The 25187-nt window shown below is 51.5% G+C and overlaps 2 protein-coding genes across 3 annotated transcripts; both read right to left on the reverse strand.

The window, feature by feature from the left end:
* Window positions 1-4952: 4952 nt before the first annotated feature.
* LOC108935594 (ADP-ribosylation factor-like protein 4A) lies at window positions 4953-8135 on the reverse strand. 2 transcript variants are annotated; one of them, XM_029248532.1, is made up of 2 exons: window positions 8068-8135; window positions 4953-6719 (listed from the first exon to the last, which is right to left on the reverse strand). In XM_029248532.1, coding segments are annotated over exons 1-2 (720 nt in total). In that variant the 5' UTR covers window positions 8070-8135; the 3' UTR covers window positions 4953-6001. The 2 variants fall into 2 exon arrangements, with proteins under 2 accessions (XP_029104365.1, XP_029104366.1); XM_029248533.1 differs by lacking the exon at window positions 8068-8135 and adding an exon at window positions 7304-7905.
* Window positions 8136-10001: 1866 nt separating this feature from the next.
* Window positions 10002-24934, reverse strand: scin (scinderin). Its single transcript, XM_018754451.2, has 16 exons — window positions 24634-24934; window positions 22526-22680; window positions 21898-22059; window positions 20022-20171; window positions 19459-19551; window positions 19195-19327; window positions 18578-18666; window positions 17534-17749; window positions 16931-17052; window positions 15281-15371; window positions 12390-12560; window positions 11994-12171; window positions 11724-11845; window positions 10983-11060; window positions 10820-10880; window positions 10002-10603 (listed from the first exon to the last, which is right to left on the reverse strand). Exons 1-16 carry the CDS (start codon window positions 24824-24826, stop codon window positions 10431-10433), a joined length of 2187 nt encoding a protein of 728 aa, XP_018609967.1. The 5' UTR covers window positions 24827-24934; the 3' UTR covers window positions 10002-10430.
* Window positions 24935-25187: the final 253 nt, after the last annotated feature.

Consider the following 25187-nt stretch of genomic DNA (forward strand, 5'->3'; position numbering starts at 1 on the left):
AGTGATGGGTTCCTTCTATTTGTGGACTGAGGCTCGGTGTAAACGGCGCTGTTCTTCGCTGGGGGTCACGAGTGAGGTGCTGATGAAAAGACCCAGCAGCAGAGACCACCGGCTCCGGTCCCGCACACGCTCACGCTGCTCCCTCCCACGATCCCGGTGTTGGTGTCCATCGCAGCCGGCGGGTGGTGGGTCCAGCCAGCTCCTCCAGCTCATGTTTCGACCCCGCACCCCATCCCCCCGAAGCGGCTGTCGAGCCCTGGAGATTCACGCGCCTCCTTCCCGGTGCAGCGTTCCAGATGTGCTTGTTGACACGCGGTTACGTAACTGCTCACGCGGCTCTCGGAGCGGGACGAGCGGAAAGCGCAGGAACACGCACGATAAACTCCTTGCCGTTATTTGCCGTGCGGCAAACGGACGGGGTTCTTTGCCAAGAATGAAAAGGGAGCCGAGAGTGGCGGCATCGCAGAGCCTCCGGCCGGAGGGGGAGGGAAATTAAAAAGCACTTAAGCGCAGGGCTGCCTGCAGTGACATATTGTGTGTGTTTGTTGACCTGTCTCAAACCTCACACAAAGCCCAAGAGGCTCGTCGGCAGGAAAAGGTTGCGTGAGGCGACGGGTTCCGTCGAGCGCTCCGACAGGACGATGCGCACCTTTGTCGACGGACGCCCAGGGGGCGCCACCTCTCTCAGCCCGTGGATCGGGGCAGGAGGGCGAATTGCTTTTTGGGGCTCCAGCTCTGTTAGGGTTTGCTGTTGCTGGGCTCAAACCTCGAACCTGATGTCTGCTAACCCTTTGCCTCACACGCTCACGGAGCCGGCAGTTGGCTTCGAAAGCTCCAAATGGACAGACAGAACGTCGTCATCGCCTTACATAACAGGAAGAGGGGATGGAAATGTACTGCAGCCTGCGGGTCCTCGTGGGCAAACAGCCAGGAGTCCAGCAGTGGAACGCTGGACCACTTTAAAAATGCTTCCCATCGCATGGGACTCCAGTGACCCCGTGGAGGACAATTAAAGCTGCTCATTTAAGCCATGTGGGACTCCTGTGTTCGACCTCTACCCTCCACGTGGCACAACAAAATAACCCTCCTTGGAAGTCCTTCTGGAGGTGTCAGGCGTGGACCTACAGGAGCGTGATGTCATTCTATTTATAGTCACGTTTTCTCATTCTGTAAGTGTGGCTCCAAACCCACGGTTCCACAAATGAAGCGGGGAACAGAAAGTGAGAGTCATTGCGCAGGGTGGGTCGGGAACCCTCGGCGCGGGGGGTCGCATAAGACGCACTGAAGACAATGCAAATGAGCAGCTGCCAGGGAGGCGATCGCCGGAGCTCCGCTCTCCCACACGCAGTCAGGGCCGTCCCGGCTGACTCCCGGACCGGGTTCGAGGTGGCAGAGAGCCGGCCCGAGGATTGCATGTGGCTCAGAGCCACGTTGCTAAAAGGGGCATCGTCTACAGTAAATGCTCTCCGGCATGTTCCGCGGCACTTTTTAAACACCAGGGCCGAAACGCATCGTTTCAAACCGCTGCTCGGAAAATAAACACTTTTTTTTAACACGTGAATGTTTTGTGTGTCTCGGCATGTGCGTGTGAGGGAGGGATGGAGAAGGACCGGGGAAGGAGTATCATTCGGGGGGTGTCTGGTTTCCATCCAGTAACGTTTACGGTGGACCTTTATCGGTGTGTTTAATCTGACGTCGCGGTGAAAAAGTCGAGGGTCTCGGAGACACACAGAGGGACCCACAGAGATGGGGTGCTGAGGTGCAGACGGAGCTGTCTCCATGTGGGGTTGGAGGGGTAAACTCTCAGCCGGGCTCCTCTGCTGATGGGTCTGAGAAGCAGGGTGCATTATGGGAGTTGGGGAGCGGTGAAGAGCTCTCCTGTTGTCCTCCTTGACCTCCAGTGTTTCGCAGCTCACTTTGACTCCTTCTCCTGTGCGGCTCGAGGACGCGTCTATTTATGAGAGCCCTTAAGGAGAGCACCGGAACCGAAGGGCGCGGTAAAATTTACCGTCACGGTGTCACACGTCTGAGACTTCGATGCGGACGTGAGCCCTGATTCGCGTGAGACTTGCGCAGAAAAAAACGGGAATTAGCCACGGCGATTTAACGTCTCGGCCCTCGTTCGCCCCGTTATAATTGGATTCTTCTCAAATTGCCTGTAAAGCTAAACAGGACTCGAAACGCTCCAGAAATTGCGCTTGGGTTCGAAACGCAAAGGGCGTGCGTAAACAGTCCCGCTGTGAGGTCATTCGTCTCGCAGGCGTGTCACGTGAGGTCACCTCCACGCTCGGGACGGTCCTCGCTCGCCGTTCCGCCTCCCGCCCCTTCCTCGCGCCTGGACCGAAGAGCGACCGGGAAGGACGTGAGGCCTGTTCTCAGGAAGCCCGGGGTGCGGTCCCTCCGCTGCCTATCGGTAATCTCACCGTGGGTGTGGAGCCCCCCCACCCCCCCACCAAATCTGGGGTCTCACTCCACCGCAACCCAACCCACTGACGCCCCATTCACACCTCAGGGGACAATGGCGCACTTTTCCGCCGAAACCTGGAAAGGATTAAAAGAATAAGAACGGAAACGCGGATCCGCGTTTCCTGCCGGACTCCATTCGGCCTCTTTAGTACCCGCAGCTGAATTTACCTTAATGATGGGTGAACAGGAACACCGGTGTGACGGCCCGGCTCTCGCTGAGACACAGCAGGAGGCGTGCCGTTTAGAGCCGTCGCCTTCCGGTCGAAGGACCCAGGTCCGAATCCCTCCCTTTGCCGTAACACCCTTGACCAAGGCACTTACCCTGAACTGATACAGTAAAAATGACTCTGCGTTATAAACGGAGAAACTCTTTACAGTAGAGCAGTATAATGAAGAAATATTTAATATAAGAGCTTGCAGATCCTAAGAAATAGCGATGGGTGTTTTACAGCAACCGTGCCGACTGACCCGTGTCCCACGGTACACCGATCGTTGCTTTTTTCCCCACGTACTTTCCCCTTTCCATGGAAAACACGAGGAGCAGAGAGGGCAGGAAGCAGGCACCCGGCACCCTTTCAGGATGAGCGCTGCAGGGCGGCCTGGTCCCGATCCAGGAGGACGGAGCGGTTTTACTGCCCTGACCTGAACGAGGTGATTTCCAGGAAACGACCAAGGTAACAGCCCGGTCACAAGAGCTCTGAGTTAAGGGGCATGTTTTCTTTCGATGGTCAGCTCTGCGCACCGTTTCGTGTGTGTGTGTGTGCGATTACGGCCCCTGACTCAGCAGCGGGGGCCCAGCCGGGGGGTGGGGAGGCACCGAATCCAGGGTTTCCGGGCAGCGCTAATCCCAAGTTAATAACATCGGCGGATCAAAGGGGAAGGGGGCCGTCGGTCCACGGCGCCGTCCGCGTGACGACCGAGCCGGGAGACCGCGCCCGGACGCTCCGCACCCGAGCTCCGCAAATCCGACAGAAACGCGCACACAAAAACCTTTTTCCCCCGTGACGGCCACGTGCCGCTCTCCGCAAACCGGCCTCTCGGCGACGCCGGTTCGGGCACGAGCGCGCGGCCGACGCAGTTTAGCTCGAGAAGCATCTCTACCATTGGTCCTCCCGCTGCCTGCGTCTCCGGTTGCTATGAGGGAGTCGGGACTCTGCTGCTCTCTCGCACTCCTCCTCCGCCCGGCGCAGTCTCCAAATCTCTATATATATCTGACACAGTGATACAGTGAGTCCTACTGGTAATAATAGCTGAGCTTTCAGAATAGAAATACTCCTCGTACAAGAAATGCTTTCGGTGTAACCGACTCTGGATGAGTAGCCCAGGCCAGCTCGGTATTTTACCCCCTTCTGTAAAACACACCAGAAGCACAGCTACGAAGGAACCCGCGCGGCCTGCTTCCTACGAGATTTCGTTACGTTTAAACGTCGGGGTTCCGCTTCGGTACGAACGATTCGGCTGTTTAGCGGATGCAACTTGCGTAGCTGTCATTTGGTAAACGCGATTCCTTTAGTCTTTAATTGCCGGGTTCGCGTGCGACTCAATGCGCCGCATACCAAGTGTGTTTCCGAGGGCTCATCTGTCATGGCTGAGCGAATCTCGGCACGTGGGGGAGCAATCCACGCGCGAACGAGCGGACTATGGTAAATCAGAGTAGTTTTATGGGGGAAAGCCGGGCTCCAGGCCCACGTGAACCTGGAAGCGGCGCTGGGATGGACTGGGACGGAGCGCACGCCCTCTCTGGCATGGTGTAACGAACATCGCAGCTGTACAGTCAGGCTTCGGGCCCGGTGCTGCAGTGCAGTGCAGCAAAAAAAAAAAAAAAAAAAAAAAGTTATCATGGCCTCCAGATCTTCTCTAAGAACAGGATGTTGCCTCCGCTTCTTTTATGGGAGAGCTGCAGGGCTCCACACGAAGCAGGCGCCGGAGCTAAATACGCACACCTAAGAAACTGCGAGAAAGGTGTAGCTCAAAAAAGAAGAGCAAGTTTCTCAACATGATGCAATGGGACACCAATGTAGGTAGGAGCAGTGCCCCACCGCACCCTGAAAAAAAAAAAGCCTTCGAGAAACCCTTGTTTTCTCACACTTCTTTGGCCAACACTCATCTTGTTTTATTGTAATTCAGTAATAATTGGATTTTGAGTCTCAGTTCTAGAATGACCTTGATTGCAACCTCTGTATGTATTTTCTGGAAGAGGTGAGAAGAACACAGAATGCACTCGCCTTCATTCCTGACTCACGGAAAGGAATACATTTTTTAAAAAAAAAAAAAAAAAAAAAAAAAAAAAAACCACACGAGGTCAGTGTGTAAAGCTGCTACTTTATTGAACGTTAAACTTTTCCAACTCACATTATTAAAAACACCCATCACGCAGTGATCGAGTGCCAACAGCATTTGGTAACAGCCCACTGCTTATAAAAACACCTCGTCCGAAATAATATAATACTCCATCTTACTATAAATCCCATAGAAATTTTTTTTTTCTTTTTTTAGAACTCATAAAATGACAAAGAGGTGAGGAAAGAATCATTTAAAGTGCATTTGGGTTTCTAGGTGGAACACAGGGGACGCCCTGCATGGACAGGCTACAGCAGTATGCAAATGAAGGGGGGGGGGGGGGGGGGGGTCGCCCACAGACAGCCCAAAACGGCCAACGCACACTGTCAAAGAAGAGCAATGATCTCCAGCTCTCACACACTAGCAGGAGACATCAGAGCCACCAGCTGACACAGGATTTGGCTGCAGTTCTGATATTTAAAATACCCATAATGCTCCACACAGTAACCTACATAGCTTATATCAGACCTTGACATGAACATCCCCCCCCCTTGTGCAACAAAATGCCCACTAGGATGAAGGGACACTCTTCACAGTAACACAAGTGTTCCCCTTACTCGTCACCACGTGCCAAAAGGTGCATGAAGAAATTTGGGTCAGAGTTAGAGGGTTAAGAGAAGGAAGAAAAAAAAAAAAAAAAAAAAAAATTTTTTTTTCCCTCTTTGATCAACTGCACTCGGTGGGCATCGCGTACCCTCTCCCGTCCGTAGGCATCGCAAGCACTCAGACTTTGGTACTTTGCACTGCCACAAGCGTGGATCAGTTCCAATACTTTTGGTAAAGCAAGGTGTCTCTTGACAGAGCACCTTCCGCGACGCGGTGCGCGCCCAGCGTTCTGCGTGTTCCTTTAAGTGTGCAAACATGTGGTGCCGCATCTAGGGAGCGGCGGCGCTCCTCCCGTGAACACGCCAGCCTCAATTATAGCTCTGACAGCTCTCGCGGCCTCGGGTCCAAAGGGCAGATGCCGGAGTTGGCTCGAGGCTCCCCGGCACACGCCTCCGTGGGGAGCGGGTTCAACTGATAAAACTCAGTCAGCAGGCGCGTTGGCGTTGGCGCTGCGCCTCAGCCTGCTGCGGACCGCGAGCTCTACGCGGACCGGGTCGGACCGTCGGACGACAGACCTTCCGCGGAAGGCTGAAAAATGGGCGGTTCTCCGGCCCCCTCGCCCCTCGCTCCCCCGCCGTCCCACCGACGCTCATCTCTTCCTCTTCTGCAGCCGCAGCGACTTCCTGCGCTTGAGGATCATGTCGTAGAGCCGCTCGAGGCCCTCGCCGAGGCCGTCCCCGATGATGGCGCAGGCGGGCTGCAGGTGCCAGGGCGTGGCCGCCCCCAGGTCGCCGAGCGCCAGCAGCCGGCTCACCTCGGCCAGGGACAGAGCGCCGCGCAGGTCCTGCTTGTTGGCCACCACGAGGACGGGCACGCCCTGGTTCTCGGGCACACGCGTGATCTTGTGCAGCTCCGCCCGGGCCTCCTCCATACGCTCGGCGTCCTCCGAGTCCACGACGAAGACGATGCCGTCGGCGCAGCGCGTGTACGAGCGCCACAGGGGCCGCAGCTTCTCCTGGCCGCCCACGTCCCAGAAGTGGAAGGTGGCCGTGCGGGAGCCGCCCACCCCCACGCGGACCTTCTCCGTGTTGAAGCCCTTCGTGGGCACCGTGTTCACGAACTCGTTGAAGCGCAGCCGGTACAGGACGGTGGTCTTGCCGGCGCAGTCGAGGCCCAGGATCACGATGTGGAGAGCCTGGAAGGACGGCAGCCGGGGGAAGATGCCGCGCTGCTCGGATAATCCGTTCCCCATCTCGGCGAGCCGCTCCGCAGGGGGTCCAAGCGGCGAAAGGAGGTACCAGGAGCCAAGCAGAGCCTCAGCAAGCGTTCTCAGGACCGCTCCTGCTCCGGAGGGTTTCCGCAACCACCTAACACACACGCACACACTTTTAAAGAAGGGCAAACAAAAGCAGCCCAGCACACAAAGCCCGCGGATTTACAAACGAAATGACTTTGAGCTTCCAGCCCTTTGCCACAGCAGCGCCCCCATCTGCGCTCCGCACGATCAGCCGCCAAAGGCAGCGGCGGAGGGGTTCGCTTCCACCCATCTGCAGGGTCTGGAGCCCACCCCCCGAAAGATCCACAAATCATCATCATCATCATCATCATCATCATTAGCAAGGGCCATTCCGCCGATCCACCCCCTACCCGGCTCTTCACCCCACCGCAGGTGCGAGCGCACGTCACGTGCGGTCCTCTTCTGAGCACACAGAATCAATAACCTGAACGCAAAACTGCACTTCTCGAACAGATCGGGTAGCTTTTTAAATTTGGTTTCAACACCTGCTCGTGGACTGATGATCATGTTCTCTGACGCGGCACGCCTGGTCCACCGCCGGCTCAGCCAGAACGTGCCGATTGACGGTCCACTATCAAAATTGCACTTGTGAAACGCAGTAGGACATTTCACCCTGGTTTGGTTCACGGGTACTCGTTTGCGGCGTAAACTCACCTTTAATTTCGAGGACAGCGAACACATCATCTGTAAGTAAACAGGTGAAACGCTCCCCGTTACCTCCCTTTCCACGTGAACCGCTCCGCACCTTATTTACTTCTCATTCCCACGTCCGCGGTCACGCCGATAAATTAAGCGCTCCCGTTCTATTGGCCACGCCCCCAACAACGCCTCTTCCCGCTCTCATTGGCGACTACCGTTGCCGCTCCTCTAACCCCTCCCACTGGACGCTCCCCTAGCTGCTCACATTGGCTGCTCCCCTAGCCTCTCCCATGGACGCAACGGTTCATCCCCAAAATTCCATTACATGATGCTGATTGGTAAATTTTTCACCCACGTCTGCGTTTCCTGAAATCTGATTGGTCGTCGTGGATGCCCATCACGGTTTCCCACTTTGACTGAACGCCGCCACTTTGTCCCGTAAGCGCTCTTCTTCAAGCTTGACTTCTGGGAGTATGTTATTAACCTTTACTAACAATTATCAGTAAAAGCGGCTCGCATAAACAGGTGCTGCACATTCGTTGTTATCAGTTTGTACCTTGATGTACATGTCCTACAGGTGTGTATTGTAATACAGGACGATCATTATTAAACAGTTACAGCAGATCATGACATGTGTCGTGAGTGTGAGTGTCGCAGCAGCCGCGATACATGATTCTGTTATTATTTGTATGAGTGTATGCTTAAGGCTCAAACACGCAGCATCACTGCTTCTACTTCGGTTGTAAAACTGGTGACCAACTAAAGCGTGGGCTCCTCACATTTGTTTGGCAACACGCGCTGTCGACGCGCGAACTTGGCTCACAGGTACCCGGAAGTCGACGCCGTTCGCAGCCACAATGACGTCATGGCGAGCAGAGGGGTCACGTGACGAACCGTTACTTCTGTCCCACCGATGCCTCCCCCATGGATTCTCTGCTACAAATTTGGAAATGCATTGAATACCCCAGTGTGCCTGCAGCCACGAGACCTGCACCTGCACCGCATCACGACCGTTTGCCGGGACCGAAGCCACCGGAGACGTGATGATGTCACGTTCACGAGCCACACGTGGAAAACGAGGCTCATCCAGATTTTTGAGCCGTTTCTGTCCGCTGATCCTCATGTGTGAACACGGTCAGAATTAATAAATGAGCTTCTCAGGGATTTAGGTTTATCACAAGCTAAAAGCACAACTACGCGGTCCTACGCACTGCAAGGGAAGGGTGGGGCTTGTGTGTGTCGGAGCCGTTTGAAGTGCGGCGCGTGGGCGGTCGGATCACCTGGAATCCATCAGTCAGCGCTTCCCGAACGTTGCTGGTCGCCGCCACGAGCCGCGTCACGTGCTGAGTGGAAACGAGCGACACAGTGGAAGCAGCGCGACTCACGGCTACTCATCACTCATTATTATTATTATTATTATTATTATTATTATAGGATCAAATTCAGCGAAAGTTACTTCCATGTTTCTCCCATTTCCTTTCCTGTCAGCCTGAAACAATATTTGTGTCCAGCTTGAAGCCGTTCATCACAATTATCGCCCGCACTTGGGGAAGCAAAACATTTGGGGAAAAAAATCAGTCCAGCGTAACGTGTGTTCTGCAAAACATCAAAAGTAAAGACTGTCGGTGTGTGTTGGGTTTCACACATGAACTGCGATGTCCTCTTTCTTTGTGTCTTGGATTTTAGGGTGATACTGTGCGCATTTTTCTTTTCCCTACAAAAATACCTGTTTTTATGATCAAAGTCGTGTCTCTGTCTTCGAAATCAAATTGTTGACGAGGAAAAAGACGAACTGTTCCAGTGTCGTTTTTTAAAAAAATCTTTGTGGCGAAGTGAATAAGGGAGATTTATAAAACAAGCGCTAACTGCATGTGAAACGCGCACACGCGACGATCTGACCTCACACGTGTAACGTGTGTTTCCCCAACACAATGGAAACACACACACACATTTTCAGAACCGCTTGTCCCATACGGGGTCACGGGGAACCGGAGCCTACCCGGCAACACAGGGCGTAAGGCCGGAGGGGAAGGGGACACACCCAGGACGGGACGCCAGTCCGTCACAAGGCACCCCAAGCGGGACTCGAACCCCAGACCCACCGGAGAGCAGGACTGCGGTCCAACCCACTGCGCCACCGCACCCCCTATAATGGAAACGTTACATTATTTAACAGCGGCCTTTTAACGTTTCAAAATTCATCACGTTGCGTTTCTGTAACTCTGGCTGCTCGATGACAGCGATAGGAACTCGTGTAAAAACTATGATGAAAATTAGCAGTTCATACAGATCAAATAAAAGAAAAATTAGAATTCTTCCTAAGATCAGTTTAGTGTGACATGATAAATAAAATACACTGTGAAAGTGTTTAGTTTATACCTGTTGTCCTTTTATGTGTTTAGGGACTGTGGCTTTGCACACCTGTGATAAAAACGGGAATAAATGATAAATGAATTTATCTGAATTATGGATTCCTGAAAAAACTTACTCTTTATGATCCTGCCACCTAGTGGCCGAATAGAGCAACAACACTGCAGAGAAGTGGCTTTGATGATGGGATCCGGTTTCGCTGAAGCTGAAAATTAATTTCAGCAATGTATATAATTTACTATTCACTCCCAGAGCTCTCCTTCTGTGTATCTTTTAATGTGTTTTCCACAAACTTTTTTCGGAAAAAAAAACACAAGGTTTGTCAGACTGAAACATTGCAGTTCCATTTTATTCAGTATTTTTTTTTTTTAAATGTAAAGCAGTTTTTGACAGACAGCTGCTGTGCTGTAATGTGGAAAAGAAGTGACAAGCAGTTAAAGTAGTACTTTCATTCCTCTCAATACTTATATACTGTATAATTTATATAGTTTGGTATCCTTACCCAAAAAAAGATCATAAACATGCAATTGTAAACAGAAAGCACAGTAACAATAGTTTATGTATGGAAGAAACTGTAAAGAATTAATAGAATGTTCTCTGTATCATGTCCCACCAGGACAAGGGCTTTTGGACATGGAGCTCAAACCCTGAGGGTAAAACATCTCGCTGCGTTGATCCTGATGCTTTTTCAGAATTACGCAATGGCCGTGAAAGCGCATGAAATAAATAAGGGAAAACAAAAGAGTGATCCCCGATCCCAGGCTCGCGACCCTCAGTCCACCCGCAGGTTCTTCACGGCCTCGCCCACGGCGTCTCTGCTCCAGCGCGACGCGTCCCAAGCCAAAAACCAGCCCGTGAACGTGGGCGGCTCGTGACCCTGCTTCACGACCACCACGGGCGTCCTCTTGTCGCGGCCCGCGGGGTCTGTCTCGATGTACGTCTTCGCTGCGGGGATGACAAGAACGCGCGCGCTCCGTAAAGACAGACATATTGGCAAACGTCGAAACTTCTTCTTCAAAACTCCAAGCACAGATTACGGTTTGCAGAACAGAGATCGCGCCGTCAATAAAGCTTTTTCAGACTTTCAATCCTTCAATGACTTTAAGCACCAGAGAAAGGTTCGAGTACACTTGCTGGAAAGCAGACTGTCCTGGGCCATACCTGATTTCACAGACTCTGTCCTCTCCACCTCATTGGCATCCTTTCCAATCCAGATGAACACCTTGGAGAACGTGAACAAACAATGAGGAAACGTTTTCTCAAATCACAGCATGAGGCCCCTCGCTACGGAAAGTTCTCGGGTCGCGAGAAAGGATGTAAACACCTGATCCCAGACATCCAGCAGCATCACGTCGTCTTCGGCAAGATCGTCCTGGGTGAATTCTCCTGGCACCTCTTCAATCTGCGCAAACACACCTTGATATGCAAAGGACCTTCATCTCCCTCCAGCTGGCCCCTTCCTCAGTGACTCTTCACACATGGTTTTCCCTTTTCACTTTACAGCTTGCAAGCTTATTTCACCAGACTCTTGTCTTATAATAATAGTAATAATAATAATAAAAATAGATTTACTGCATCTCCAAAGCAACTTACAATGTTATGTTTGTACACAAAGCTGCTTACAGTGATTTATCCATTGATACAGAGTGATGATTTTTACTGTATCGATTGAGGGTGAGGACCTTGATCAAGGGTATTGGACCAATCCCCCCTCTTTAACCGTAAGGCATATTTTTCTCAACTTAATTTTAACGGAACTAGATGGAGAAGCAGGCCGCCTGCTACGAGAGCACATTGGAGAGCAGTTCTTTAAACAGCGGTGTGCTCTCGGTGATCATATCTCAGCTGGCTGCCTCTTGTTTTATTGAGGACATTATTTGGACAGTCAGTAACCTCACCTGCCGTGTCAGGTGTACGTCGGGCTACGGTCGACAGGTATCTCTGAAACAAACATGAAGACCTGCATCCTTGAGCACAGCAACTGGCTGGCCGCACCCCTCGTAAACTCCTGACCAGCGTTACTTTGTCACGTAACAAATGAAAACAGGGCTGGCGCCGAACTCACAATGAACCTGCCCGTTTTATTGGAGCAGGCAAACAGGCGCGGGGGGCGAGCCGTCTCCTTGCTCTCCAAGCTCTCGGACGACTGGTACGGCTTCCTCCCACCCAGCGCTGACCAGAAATCAGCTGCGGCACAGCAAGAGCGGCAAAGTCCGTCACCGGGTTCGAGGATATTTAGCCTCAGCTGTGCAGGAGTTTGTGTGCGTGGCATTCATGCGACCGGGACTCTACACTGGTATTTCTGTGGTGACCGGAGGTTTTGCATGGTGCTCACCGGGTTCCTGCCCTTCGGCGATCCCCCTGGGCTTGCAGCGGAGCACCTTGCTGATGTACTCTGCGCCGTGTTCCTCCTCCTCACTCGCCCCCTTGCCCACCCAGATGTAGTCCCCCCCGCTGGGCGTCTTCAGCAAAAAGGCATCATTGGAGTTCAGGCTTGGCGCCTCAGCCTCCACCTGAGGGACAGGATGCAGGTTGGGGAACGCAGCCAAGTGCACACTGGGACATCAACATGGGTGTGACACACTGTGTGTGTGTGTGTGTGTGTGTGAGATCACTTTTGGTCAGCATTCATATTGTCCTCCTGCACAGAACCAGTAGGTAACTGTGGAATAGATCCGCTCTGCACACGATGGCTACGGTGAACAGTGTCCTCCCTGTGCTCGGTCCTCACCTCTGCGATGCGTGTCGTGGTGCCCAGGTTTCGGCGCACTTGGAAGAGGCGCGTGGCGGGTGGGGGTGCCTGCCCCCCTGTGCGGGACGTCCCATTCTTGTAGATGATGAGGGGCTTGGATTTGAACAGGCTCAGCAGATGCGCCGGCTCCTTGCCTTGCGTCACTCGAACCTGGGGACACAGAACGGGGGGATGGAGGGGGGACTCTGAGCTCGGTTCTGTTTGTCCCTTGTGGGAAGCCATAGCCCCCTCCTTGTTTTATTGAATCTTTGACAGTGTTGGTGTGCTGTGCTTCCTTTTGGTATGATGAGCCAGAAAATACTCTGCGTAACCTCCAGGTGGCGCTATAGCGCACACTGTACAGGAGTGCACTCCTCAGTGCTGAATTGCTGGGGGTTTTGCTTTACAGTTTTGCTTAGTGACCCACAGAGTTTAAAATGACAGCATTTACTGAAGCATCTCCTTAAGCCCCTCTCAAAAGTGCAGCAAAAAGCCCGCCCATCTGTGTGAGAATCCCTTTATCCCAAAAATTGTACATTTTGGAATTTTTCCGCTAAATATGAATTTTTGGTTACTTTTCCCTTTATAATTTGGTCGGAAACCATTCGTAATTTTGCCTTTGTCTTATGTTAACCCATCGCCGTAAGTTTCCTTAGACGGCTGTGTCAGGGAAATATAGAATAATTAACATTTTGTGGACATAGATGGTGCATCAGCTGTAGACTTAGAAATGTTTTGTTCTTTAGTCCAGATGTTATAAAAAGACATGTAACATAGGCTGAAAAACTGCAAAATATGGATACATGTGAAAGTTACTGCTCTGTTACCCACGGAAAGTGGAAGTGAGAGAAGCATTGACACGTCAAAGAAAATGATATAAAATAAGGAAGTGTCATGTTTTGATAGAAGTTAAGTCGCACCGACTGAATTAACATTTAATGTCAAATCAAAGTGGGGGTGCAGTGGCGCGGTGGGTTGGACCGCAGTCCTACTCTCCGGTGGGTCGGACCGCAGTCCTACTCTCCGGTGGGTCTAGGGTTCGAGTCCCGCTTGGGGTGCCGTGTGACGGACTGGCGTCCCGTCCTGGGTGTGTCCCCTTCCCCCTCTGGCCTTACGCCCTGTGTTGCCGGGTAGGCTCCGGTTCCCCGTAAGGGACGAGCGGTTCTGAAAATGTGTGTGTCACATCAAAGTCTCTTCACTTCCACTTAGCTGGATGGCAGAAAATGAAAAACAGCATTTGCTATTTTTTAATACCTGTGTGATTGGCTATTTAAGTAAATCCTTTACGTCTGTTTGTATCAGTGTATGTGGTGCAGGTGTGTTTACCAATCCTAATGTCAAGATGGCATTTTATTATCCTCTAATTTTATGTCAGGGTATTGCTATAAGCTCTATATTTACTGCGCTTTCCCGGAACACATGTGAAGTGTGCATACAGTGTGTGCTGCAGTACAGACACGGGTCCCAGTGCAGCTCTTGTTGACAGAAGCTTTAAGGAAGACAGCAGCAGGGGAGTGTTTGTTTACAGCACGGGAGCGTCTCCGTGGCGATGTGCGGACGTGCCCCAGGGGGCCGGCGGGGAAGCAGGCCTGTGATGATAGTTCTGGTAGATTGGAGGAAATTGCAGACAGCATGACAATGGCAATGTTTGCCAACTGGGGGCCCCCGTTACCCTCATTTAGAACTAGGAAGTACGACCATATAACACCAGTACCTAAATCGTTACATTGGCTCTCGGTTGCGTTTAGAGTTGACTCTAAAATCCTACCTCTGATCTATAAGGCAGTAAATGGCATTGCTCTGATTTACCTTTATGAGATTATTGATTCTTATATTGCAAGACGGTGTCTTTGTTTATTGGATGCAGGTTACCTTAAAGTACCTGTGATCAATAAAACCTCAGCATGAGAGCGTGCCTTTAGCTATAGAGTACTTAAACTCTGCAATGGTTTGGAACCAGTTACTGTCAGAAACGCCCCGTCTATCGCAGCCTTTAAATCCCGGCTAAAGACTTACATGTCACTCAGGCAAATCACTAAGCAGTGTAATTCCAGTTGGCTGTGCTTTTTACCCCCTTCGTATTAACCTGTCTAATGTCTTTAAGTCATCATTTACTAACAATTTCTTTCTTGTTGAACATCGTTTCCCTACGATAAGGCCTGGGAGGCCGGCCATCGTACCAGCAACCCATCCTAACTGAAGCTGATGACTGCCTGCCATGATGGACAAGATGTGCCTATGTGAACTGGGCCGTCAAGTTAACACTCAGCTACAATTTGATTATTAGTTGTAAATTGACTTAAAAGTCTTTTTTAATCCAGAATGGCCAGGGGTGGGGTGAACAGCCACCTGCACTTAGACCCCCAGAGGTTTTTTTCCTCCCTTGATTTTCAGTTGGGAGTTTTTTGTTCCTTTCCTCTGTGGCCAGTAGGCTTACCTCTAGCTTTAATAACTGCATGGATGATGTATTACTCTATTATGTAGTCAACCATCTTATTTGTCTTATGCCTTTGTTCAGCGCTCTGTGTCACTGTGTGAGAAGAGCGCTCTATAAAAGTAAATTGACTTAACTGTTCCACCCTACTGGCCCTTTAAGAAGGGTACATTTACATTCATTTATTTCGCTGACACTTTTCTCTGAAGCAACCCACAACGTTAAGCATTGTGATTTACCCATTTATACAGGTTGGTAATTTTTACGCTGTCGCTTCGGGGTAAGTACCTCGATCAAGGGAACTACAGCAGGAGATGGGGTCCAAACCTGCGTCCTTCAAGTCCCAGGCAGCAGCTCTAATCACTGCGTCACCTGCTGCTTGGAAGCAACGCTTGCTGTTTTGTTATGAAGCGGTTGGGGAGCTGGTGCTGGTTTTCAGTGAAATGATCCCACCCACCTGCACGGCGCAGCCTCCCAGGGACTTGTCCAGCTGCACGGTGAGGAAGGCGGAGGCGGTGAGCTCGTCCCGCGTCGAACTGGACCCCTGCCTAGTCACAGGGAGAAAACAAGAGGAGTCAGTGCTCTCCCCCCTCCCCTACAACACTGCCAACACCTCCAGCCGGACACGCAGAGGTGAGAAAATAACTACAGAACCCACACGGCGCCGCGTGTGAACGAGACCCCGTTTAACACAAGAGTTTATACGTTTAACACCACCCTGATGGAGCGGGGTGCCTTCTGTCGGAATGCAGCGCCGAGTTCACGGCCCGTTTGTACATGGCAGAACCCCCAAGAGCAAAGGAGGAGTACCCTGGTGCAGAGGAATGCTGTGCAGCGGCACTACTCTGAAATATGTCACTGAAATGCTATCATACTGCACACAAAAAACACTGACAAATGTGGAACTTATTAAAAATACAAAGGATTATTTTCCGTTGAGCCCGTTGACTGGCACTTTGTCCAAGACGTCCTATGATTATTCTCTGCCATTATGTCCGATTTGAAAGACATTTCCTAACAACTCTTTTTATTAAACTGACTATAAATGTTCAAGTTATTAACAGTTGCCCTTTGTTCAGCTGCACCGGCGGGTTGTGGGTTAGAGACCTCCGTATGACTGTTTTCCACCGCAGTCATCTTGCATCACTGCTTGCTATTTGCGAACCGCTTGTTTTGCTCTTTAAATACAAACCAGGTTTTTGAGTTCCACTTCAGCTCTGAGTCATTGCTCCAGAGCCTCACCGCGGTAAATCCCCCACGGAAACGATGCACTGATGTTAAAATAATATTAGTGAAAAATACACTGAGAAAAAAGGGGCAGAATAGTGCTTAGAGCCATCATCTTGCACTTTGAGGACCTGGGTTTGGATCTCATCTCCTACTGCAGCACCCTTGATAAAGGCACTCATTTTGAAGTGATACAGTAAAAATTACCCTGCTGTATAAATGGCCAAATAAGTGCACATAATTTACTCTACCCAGCCTAACATTGTAAGCTGTTTTGGACAAAGCTATTTAAACTGAATAAACAACAACAACGACAACAATAATAATAATATTCACACACACTGGCTGAAGCCGTGAAGCCGCTTGTCCCGAGCGGGGTCGCGGCAAACCGGAGCCTAACAACCCAGCAACACAAGGCGCAAGGCTGGAGGGGACACACCCAGGACGGGACACCAGTCCATTGCAAGGCACCTCAAGTGCGACTCGAACCCCAGACCCACCAGAGAGCGGGACACAGCCAAAGTTGCTGCACCACCCCGCCCCCCAATAATAATAATAATAATAATAACAACAACAAATAAGCTAAATGCATCAGTGCACTACTAAACTTGCAAAATCTTGCCAACAGCTTCCATTAATGTATGTAAACTGCGACTATACTTTATAATATTTACTATAAATGTACCATATCTACATATATATTATGTTCGGCGAATCCGCCGACGGTTGTGTTAACCGTAACAAGTAGAGGATGCGCGCTTCCAAAAGCGCCGTGATGACCACAACGCTCGGCCCCGTGGCGCCGATGCTCGTCGGCAGCCGGCGCCGGGCGCGGAAGAAGGAGGCGGCCGCGTTTCCACGCGCTGCTCTTGGCGCTCACCAGGTGTAAATGATGTGGCCCTTGGCGTAGGTGTACAGGATGATGTAGCAGTCGCCGCCGTAAAACTGGCCGTACGTGCTGGGTTCAACGGGGACCCTGCCGCTGCTCTCCACCCTCCAGATCTGCAACGCGGTGCGAAGGAGAGGAAGACCTTAGACTCGGCCGCTCTCGGGCGTTCACGCACACGCACACGCACGCGCACACACACGAGATGAGACCAGATCACGAGCCTCCGGGAAGGAAAGTTATACGAGAACATGTGTTACGAGGGACTCATCTACAGGGAAACCCTGAGCGCCATCAGCGTGTTCATTCCTGCTCACAGTGCTCATGCGGGAAAAGATTTAATACTTCAGACTCGCAATTTCTGTAGTTACCTCACTCGCTGGCCAACCCTGCTCCAATATGGGCTCACTATTCAGCCTAGGCGATGGTCACGCTACGTGTATGTGTTATCCCACATTCACGCACTTGAACATTTACACTCTTTTTAGTGCCACAGTACTGATTTCGGGGGCCTGACGTGCTGCGCTTTCCAAACGGGGGAGCCCTCCATCGAGGCGGACGAAGGTGTGGGATGTGGGAGCAAGGCGGCTCGGGCACCTTGGCGTCTCCGCTCCCGTCGTCCACCATGTTGTACTGGGCGGCCATTTGCCGAGACTCGTGGAGCTTGGAGGCGTCGAACTTGACCTGCTGGATCCTGGCGATTCTCTCCGTGACGAAGACCTTCCCGAAGCCCTCGCTTTGGTCTTTGTCCTTCCAGCCCATGAAGAACTGCTTGAAGATGGGAGTTTCGCCACCCTCGGGGAGGACCTGGATCTGAAAACCGGCATGCGACGGAGACTTCGCTGAGCTTAATGAGTCGACGGCGGAGGAAGAGCTTCTTAACCTTTTCTTGGCCGCAGACCCCTTTGAGAACCCGATGAACCCTAAGCTAAAGTTCCCTCCAGAACAATGTCCATACATTTATCTGGCGCTTTTCTCCAAAGCAACATTCAGTGTCAGTCTGCCTCTAAGTATTTACCCATTTATACAGCTGCTCCATTTTACTGGAGCAATTTAGGGTAAGTACCTTGCTCAAGGGTACTACAGCCAGAATTTGAACATTTGGGTCCAAAGGCAGCAGCTCTAACCACTAGGTTACCAGCTGTCCAGTTAATGCATAAATACATTCGACAAAATACTGCAGTCACTTTCTGGCACTGAAACTCGATTACCTTCGCGCTGAATTATGTCTCGCATCATAATAGCGCAGTAATATTTTTATTCCTTACTTGTATTTAGTTGGACACCGTTATGCTCAAAGCAAAAATCCCAAAGTGCCTCCCGAACCCCCCGAGGCCCATCCGCGCTCCCCAGGCGAACCCCTGGCTTGCAGTGGAGTAAACTGAAAGCGTGGACATGTTCAGCACATTGGTAAAAGTACAGCCTGTAGCATAGTGTTTAGAACAACTGCCTTTGGAGCCAAAGGTCACAGGTGCAAGCCTCACCTCTGGCTGTAGTACCCTTGAGTAATGTACTTACTCTCAGTTACTCCGCTGTATAAATGGGTAAATAATTGTAACCTGAACATTTTCTCCAAGTTGCTTTGGAGAGAAGCGTCAGCCACATGAATAAATGTAAATGTACGGTAAAGCTCGGAGGAACCTGGGTGTTCGCCGGGTATCCCATCTGCTCGATGAAGCCTTCTGCAGTCTTCATGGCCTCCTTCCGCTCGCTCGGGTTCGCGCTCCGCCCTGATCTCCCCAGCAAGGCCAGATAGGTTCGGACAGATAACAGCAAGATAGCGGTTAGGATTATTGCTCTCGGAGACTCTGGACTCTGTCCGCTTTTCGAATTAACCCACTTTGCGGACGCGTGTATGTAGCTGCGAAAAGCGGGCGGTGCACTTCGTGGAATGAGTTACGGCACACGTGAAGCAGGGCAGTTAACGCGCAACCGAATCCCAGCCGAAGGGTCTCGATTCGCCGTGGTCGCCGGGGACGAGCCGAGGATTTCAAAGGGTTCGACTGAGATGTCACGAGCGTATCGTCGCTTCGCTTGCGCGTGTGCTCATGGATAACACACGGACAGCATAAAGTCCTGAGATCAGGTCTAAATCCCGGGAGGGGCTCGGCTCCCGTGACCCGGAGCCGTTTGCTCGACGCGACCTGTCCCGCGTGTTTAACCACGGGAGCCGTGTAAACTCGTGAGCCCGGAAGGTCCCTTTGGATCAGGATGTCTGCTGAGCAAACAGGAGCCGCTGTTCCCGCTGACAGGCCCACCTTTCCACACGAAGATTATCTTGCTCTTGCCGTGGTCCAGGATGAAGCACTCGTCAGAGAGCAGGAGGTCCTGCGAGAAGGGGTTCTCCTCCGCCACCAAGGACACCTGCATAGTCCCGGAGGCGTCCGACACCTGCGAAAACACATCGAACACATACCGTATCGATTTTTGCGTTGGGAAAAGTTGCGAAAGGTCCTGGGTTCATATCCCATCTCCTGCTGTGAAGGTCAACATGGGAGAGAATGATTTAGAGAACTAGATACCATGTAGAGTTTGGCCATTTTCCTGTTGGAGATGTCAGCAACTGCATCGTCGTTTTCATCTCCCTCGGGAAGGTCTGGTTTGCTTCCGAGGACCTGGTCCAGCCGCGGAGAAAGGACAAAGACAAACAGGAAGTGACTGCGCGGGGCCAAAGGTCACAGAGCATTCAGTACTTCACGGCAGCTACTTTTAGTACAGGAAAAATAAACTCTGATCACCTGTGTGTCTGATCATATTTGTGTCAAGTAGGCTGGCAAAACAGCGGTGTTGGACTGTCTTAGTTCCTGCTGAGCTGTCCTCCTAGTCCCCACTGTCCTGTCCTCGTAGTCTCTGCTGATCTGTCCTCCTAGTCCACCTTCAGTGGTCTTCCCAGTCACCACTGTCCTGTCCTCCTAGTCCACCCTGAGTAGTCCCCACTCACCTGTCCTTCCAGTCCTCACCATCCAGTCCTCCTAGTCCACCCTGAGTTGTCCTCGTAATCCCCACTCACCTGTCTTCCCAGTCCCCACTGAGCTGTCCTCCTAGTCCCCGCTGAGCTGTCCTCCTTGGCCCTGCTGGCTCTTACCTGTGTCATGTTGGTTGGCTCTCTGCCCTCCTCCACCACCACCAACTGGGCCCTGCCGTTGCGTTCGTTGTCACGGATACCGGCTGCCACCTGCACCGCCTTCAGCCTCTCGAACTTGTTGCACATGGAGCCGCACCACTGGTAGATGACCTGAGGAGGGGGCAGTTCGCAGCGAGAAGGTGTGAAGCACACGGGAGGTTCTGTCCCGAAGCCGGCGGCGTTGCCAGCAGAAACAAGTAATGGAAAAAAAGGGAGGAAGCGTCTTAGCCAGGCAAGCGAAAAGACCCAAAGGACGGGTCACACCAGCTCTGTGTGTGTCTCCACACCTTAAACTCGACAAGACAATGTCACATTTGACCTCAGTGTCGCACCACGGTACAGCGCAGTAACTCGCACTTGACCACAACTGGAACTACTGTAATGACATAAACATAATGACATAAGGGTTCGTGTCCCCCTGTGTCCTCAGGTCCTTCAGTGGAACATCACAGAAATCTAACCCACAAGTACACAGAGCTATGTTCAAATACACCGTGCAAACACACGCTCGTCTTGTGTTTTCATTTCACGTGACCCATGTTTGCTCTGGCGAGGAAGGAAGGTTCGCCGAAACCAGATGTTCAGTCGGAGCCCCTGGAGACGAGACGCTGGCGCCGATGTCCTCGTGAATTTCGCAGCTCTCAGTAAAAAGCGTAAGTAATATTCAATAAACACACTAAGCGTGAGATCGACGAGACACACGCTGCTGGTGGGAAACGAGCCCGCGTCCAAATCTGCTGAATCTTTTCGATAAAAGACGAGCGGAGCAGATAACAGACACTACGTGTCAGTCCTCGGCCGGAGGAAGCAGAACGGTTTGACAATGCGGCAACTGCAAAAAGGTGCCATAAATATATGATGTTTTATAATAAAATTATTTAGTGATGCACATTAGACAGTGCTGCTTGAAAGTATGTGAACCTCTAGTGTCCCTTACTTTTAACACGTCATGGGTACTGAATGAGGGACAGTGCTTCTCATGTGACACGAAAGCTGTGTAAGGACCAGTTCCATATGTTGCTTTAGAGGAAATCGTGTGTGTAGCAGAAACACTGTAGTAGTGCGGGTGAGAAAATAAGTGAACCCCAGTAGTACTGGTTCTAAACCAAGTAGGTAAGTAGAATCAGGTGTGTAAATCACAGTCATTTACTCATTTTATGACTTCATTGTAATATCTTTAGCGAGACTAATGACCATCCCTATAGGGTTCACAGTTCATACACTTTCAAGCGCCGCTGGATATTAATAGAACATATAAATTATTATTCAGTGTATGTGCTACAATAATTCATTTAAGTGTTCATCTATTTGCACTTCCCTCACACGGATTGGATATGTGCACATCATACACACGTCTCTGCAGATAATTATACCATCTGTATATTAGATGGTATTTATTGTGTCGGAATGAACGCCCACCATGTCAAACGTGCAAACATACTTGGCCAAAAAAACATTGTCTGATCATTCTCAGCAATAATTATAATAATCTTCATATATATATATATGTCAATACATTTTCTGCTTTAAATGCTCTGCCGCTCCCTTTGCCTCAAGACGTCATGTGGAAAACAGCTTAACATGTATAAGAGCACAAATACACAGAATTATGTTCAGATACTCCCTATACATACAAACGTTGCTCCGCTCTGCTCTTTGTATTTATTCAGGTATTTTCTCGACTTTTGAGGCCCTTTACTGTACCGCAGGCGGCTCACTGAGGTCACATTTTTAAGAAGTGTGGGCCCTAAATGGATAAAATGCCGCTCCTGTGCCGCATCCATTTTTCTGTGCCGTTCAACACTTTTTTGTCGAGTTTCTCGCCGGGGACTCTTACGGCGCCGAGGTCCACGATGAAGCAGTCGCCCTTGTTGAAGCTGCTCCAGCTGAGCGGCACTTCGGTGGCCCGCACCACCCGGCGGCCCTTGACGTGAAAGAGCCGCTGGGCCGACAGGTCGTTGGTGACCACGTGCTGGAACCCAGAGGCCACGCCCCCTGCCTGTTTAGGGTTGGGGATGCGATGGGGGGCAGAGGAACACAGTGTCACCCAACTTTCCCTCAGATTGTGCAAGGAGAGCAATGCTTTCTGATACAGAATGCCCATCCATCCATCCATCCATCCATCATTAACTGCTTGTTTAAAGCAGGGTCATGGTGGTCTGCAGCCTATTCTAGAAGCCTAGGGTGTGGAGCATTGTACACCTTGTCAAGGACGCCAGTCCACTGTAAAGTGATCACACACTCATTGACACACACAGTACGGGCAATTCAGAGTCACCAGTACACCTGAAATACATGTCTTCGGACTGTGGGAGGAAACCAGAGCCCCAGGAAAAACTGCAGCACCACATGACTGTTATTGTGCACGAGCCGCACTATGTTTAGACCCGGTGCAGACATCCCTGGGGGCTGTCCGGGAAACACGCACAAGGCAGTAGGAGACCGGCGCGTCTCAGACACCCCACCTTGTAGGTGATTCCTCCTTTGAAATAGCTGGTGAAGGCGGTGGACTCGAAGCCCTGCAGCTCGCGGTACTGCACTGGCTTTCCGCCCAGGTAGTCATCCATCTGCACTGTGAAGATGGCTGCAGCAGAGCTCTCGTCCTGGCTGCACTCCTTACCTGCACACACATGCACACACGCGCACAGGGTCATGCAGTGACATTCCCTCTGCAGGGAGCAACACACCACACTCTCATCACATCCTTCACTGGGCCCAAAGCCTGGATCAAACTGACATAGACACACATAGTATAGCCACACTCAGCTGAATTAATTCTTTAAAATTATTATTATTAAAATTCATTAATACTACACACAAATACACATAATGATCTGACACTTTTAAATGTGGAAACTTACAATGTTGGGTTTCTGAGCCAAGACACCTGCAGTTATTCATCCATTAATTCGATTCCAGATGAAAACCGCACTCGGAGCTGGGATTCGAACCCACGGCCTGGGACCGCAGTGCTAGAGCGCTACCCAGTACGCTTCCTGCTCCCCTCACCCCCACACCGATTTTTCAACAGTAAGATCCCTGTTGGCAAAATGCTCCATCCCACAGTGTCCCAAATGCAGGCTGTGGAGCCTCTGCCTGACATTATGAGAAAATAAACTTAATTTACAATTTATATTACCATAGTAACATCCAAGGACTCCGTTGGAACATGACCAGAGCAATTAGTTCAAAGTTTTTTTTTCCAGTCAATTTGTTTTTATCAGTCATTTATTGTTACCTGATGACACCCCTTCTTGCGCTGGTTTATTTCCCATGAGCCCTTCTCTGGGTTATCAAACCAGCAGTTACTCTTTTATTGGACACACACGCAAACACCGAAGGCCCTCGTCGTCACTCCTCTCGTTCCGTGGACGGCCGCAGGCCGGGAACGGACGCTCCGCCGGGGGGCCGCAGCGGGACCGAGGCGCATTAAGGGCCCATTAGCGAGCCGGTTAATGGCGTGTAATGAAAGGTTTATGAAGGCAGCAAGGACACGAGAGCATCTTCACGCTATAGATCCCGCAAAGGCCAGGAGACGGCCGGGAATCGATTGGGTGGACAGGTGCTGCCGCTCGTCATTCCGGACTGCAGCGCATTCCATTTAGTAGCGTCCGATACATCTACCGCATCCAGCTAATGTGACGAGCTGGCAGGTAAAATTAGTGGTAAAGTCTGTTACCCTGCATTTCACTCTGGGTCAGGGAGGTGAGGGAAGGACGCAGGAATAAGGAGCAGAGCTACTCTGAGGCCAGTAGCTCACTGGAGCAAACGGGAGGTGAGGGAAGCGCTCAAGAAGCCCTATTCCACCATACCGTGGTAATTCCTGCCGCTTGCGGTATCACACGCTGACAAGTAGGCGGTTGCGCAAGAGCTCGGCTCGTGCCGATCACAAGGGCGACTTGTCATCCGTCTCGAGGACGATGCGCTCTTGTCGGCAGCCCTCGGCGGACAAGCTTTGACGCGAGATGTGTGAGTTCGGAAGGCGGGGATCTGAGCAACGGAGAAGTGAGGTTCAAACGTCGGTGCGGATCTTCAAATGGGTGTGTAATAATAACCTCGCTTTCCATAAATCGAAACATCCGTACGTCTTTCTGCACAGGTGAGCACACACACCTTCCCGTAACGAGTACAACTCCTATGACTGTAAAGTTCAGAATGATGGACCCGAGGCACAATGATAGTCTGAGCGCCAGAGGCAGAAAGAGATGTTTGCTGTTTTTCAAACTCCATCCCAATCCTCGTTCCCACTTCCCAGATCACATCTTTCAATCCCCAGTCCTCATGCCCACCGCAAGTCCCAAACCCCATCCTCAAGCCCCGAAACACCATCTCCAAACCTTAACCCCAGTCCCTAGAGCCCATCCTCAAAGCCCGAAACACGATCTCCGAACCTTAAACCCAAGTTCCCAATCCCCAGACCCCATAACCCAACCGCAAAACCTTACCTCCAAACCCTAAGCCCCAGTCCCAAATCCCTATCTACAAACCCCATGCAGAAACCCAAAAACCCCATCTCCAGTCCCCAAAGCCCTTCCTCAAACCCAAACTCGATGCCCACGTCCCCGGGACGCACCGAGCCAGAAGTGCAGGTCGTAGAAGTAGGAGTCGCGCTGCTTGGCGGTGCGCAGGACCAGGTAGGCGTCCCCCACATAGAAGCTGCCATACAGGCTCTCCGGCACCGGCACCAGCTCCATCTTCTCTATCCTCCAGATCTGGAGGCCGGACGCCTTGCCGGCCTTCTCGAACTCCTTGTGGTAGAGCACCATGAGTGCGGGTCCCGGGCAGGGCGAGCTGGGCTGCGAGGGCTGCGAGGGCTGCGAGGGCTGCGTGCGGAGCGGAGAGGAGAGCGCAGGGGCCACAGAGCGCCAGTGTGTTCCTCGGCACGACTGAGTCAATAGCGGCAGTGTGTGCTGCTCTAGAGCCCCAGGGGCGTGGAGTGGAGTGGAGTGGAGTGGAGTGGAGGGGGTGTGTCCCTCTGCTGCCAAAGTACACACTCACACACACACACACACACACACACCACAGACATGTGCTTCCTCTAACACAGACACACGCCTACACACACTGGCTTGGGCTAACATGCACAGGCACACGCAGGAGCTCTCGCACACGCACGCGCAGGCATAG

Source organism: Scleropages formosus, chromosome 23, assembly GCF_900964775.1.
Source record: "Scleropages formosus chromosome 23, fSclFor1.1, whole genome shotgun sequence".
In the NCBI taxonomy this organism is placed as follows: Eukaryota; Metazoa; Chordata; class Actinopteri; order Osteoglossiformes; family Osteoglossidae; genus Scleropages; species Scleropages formosus.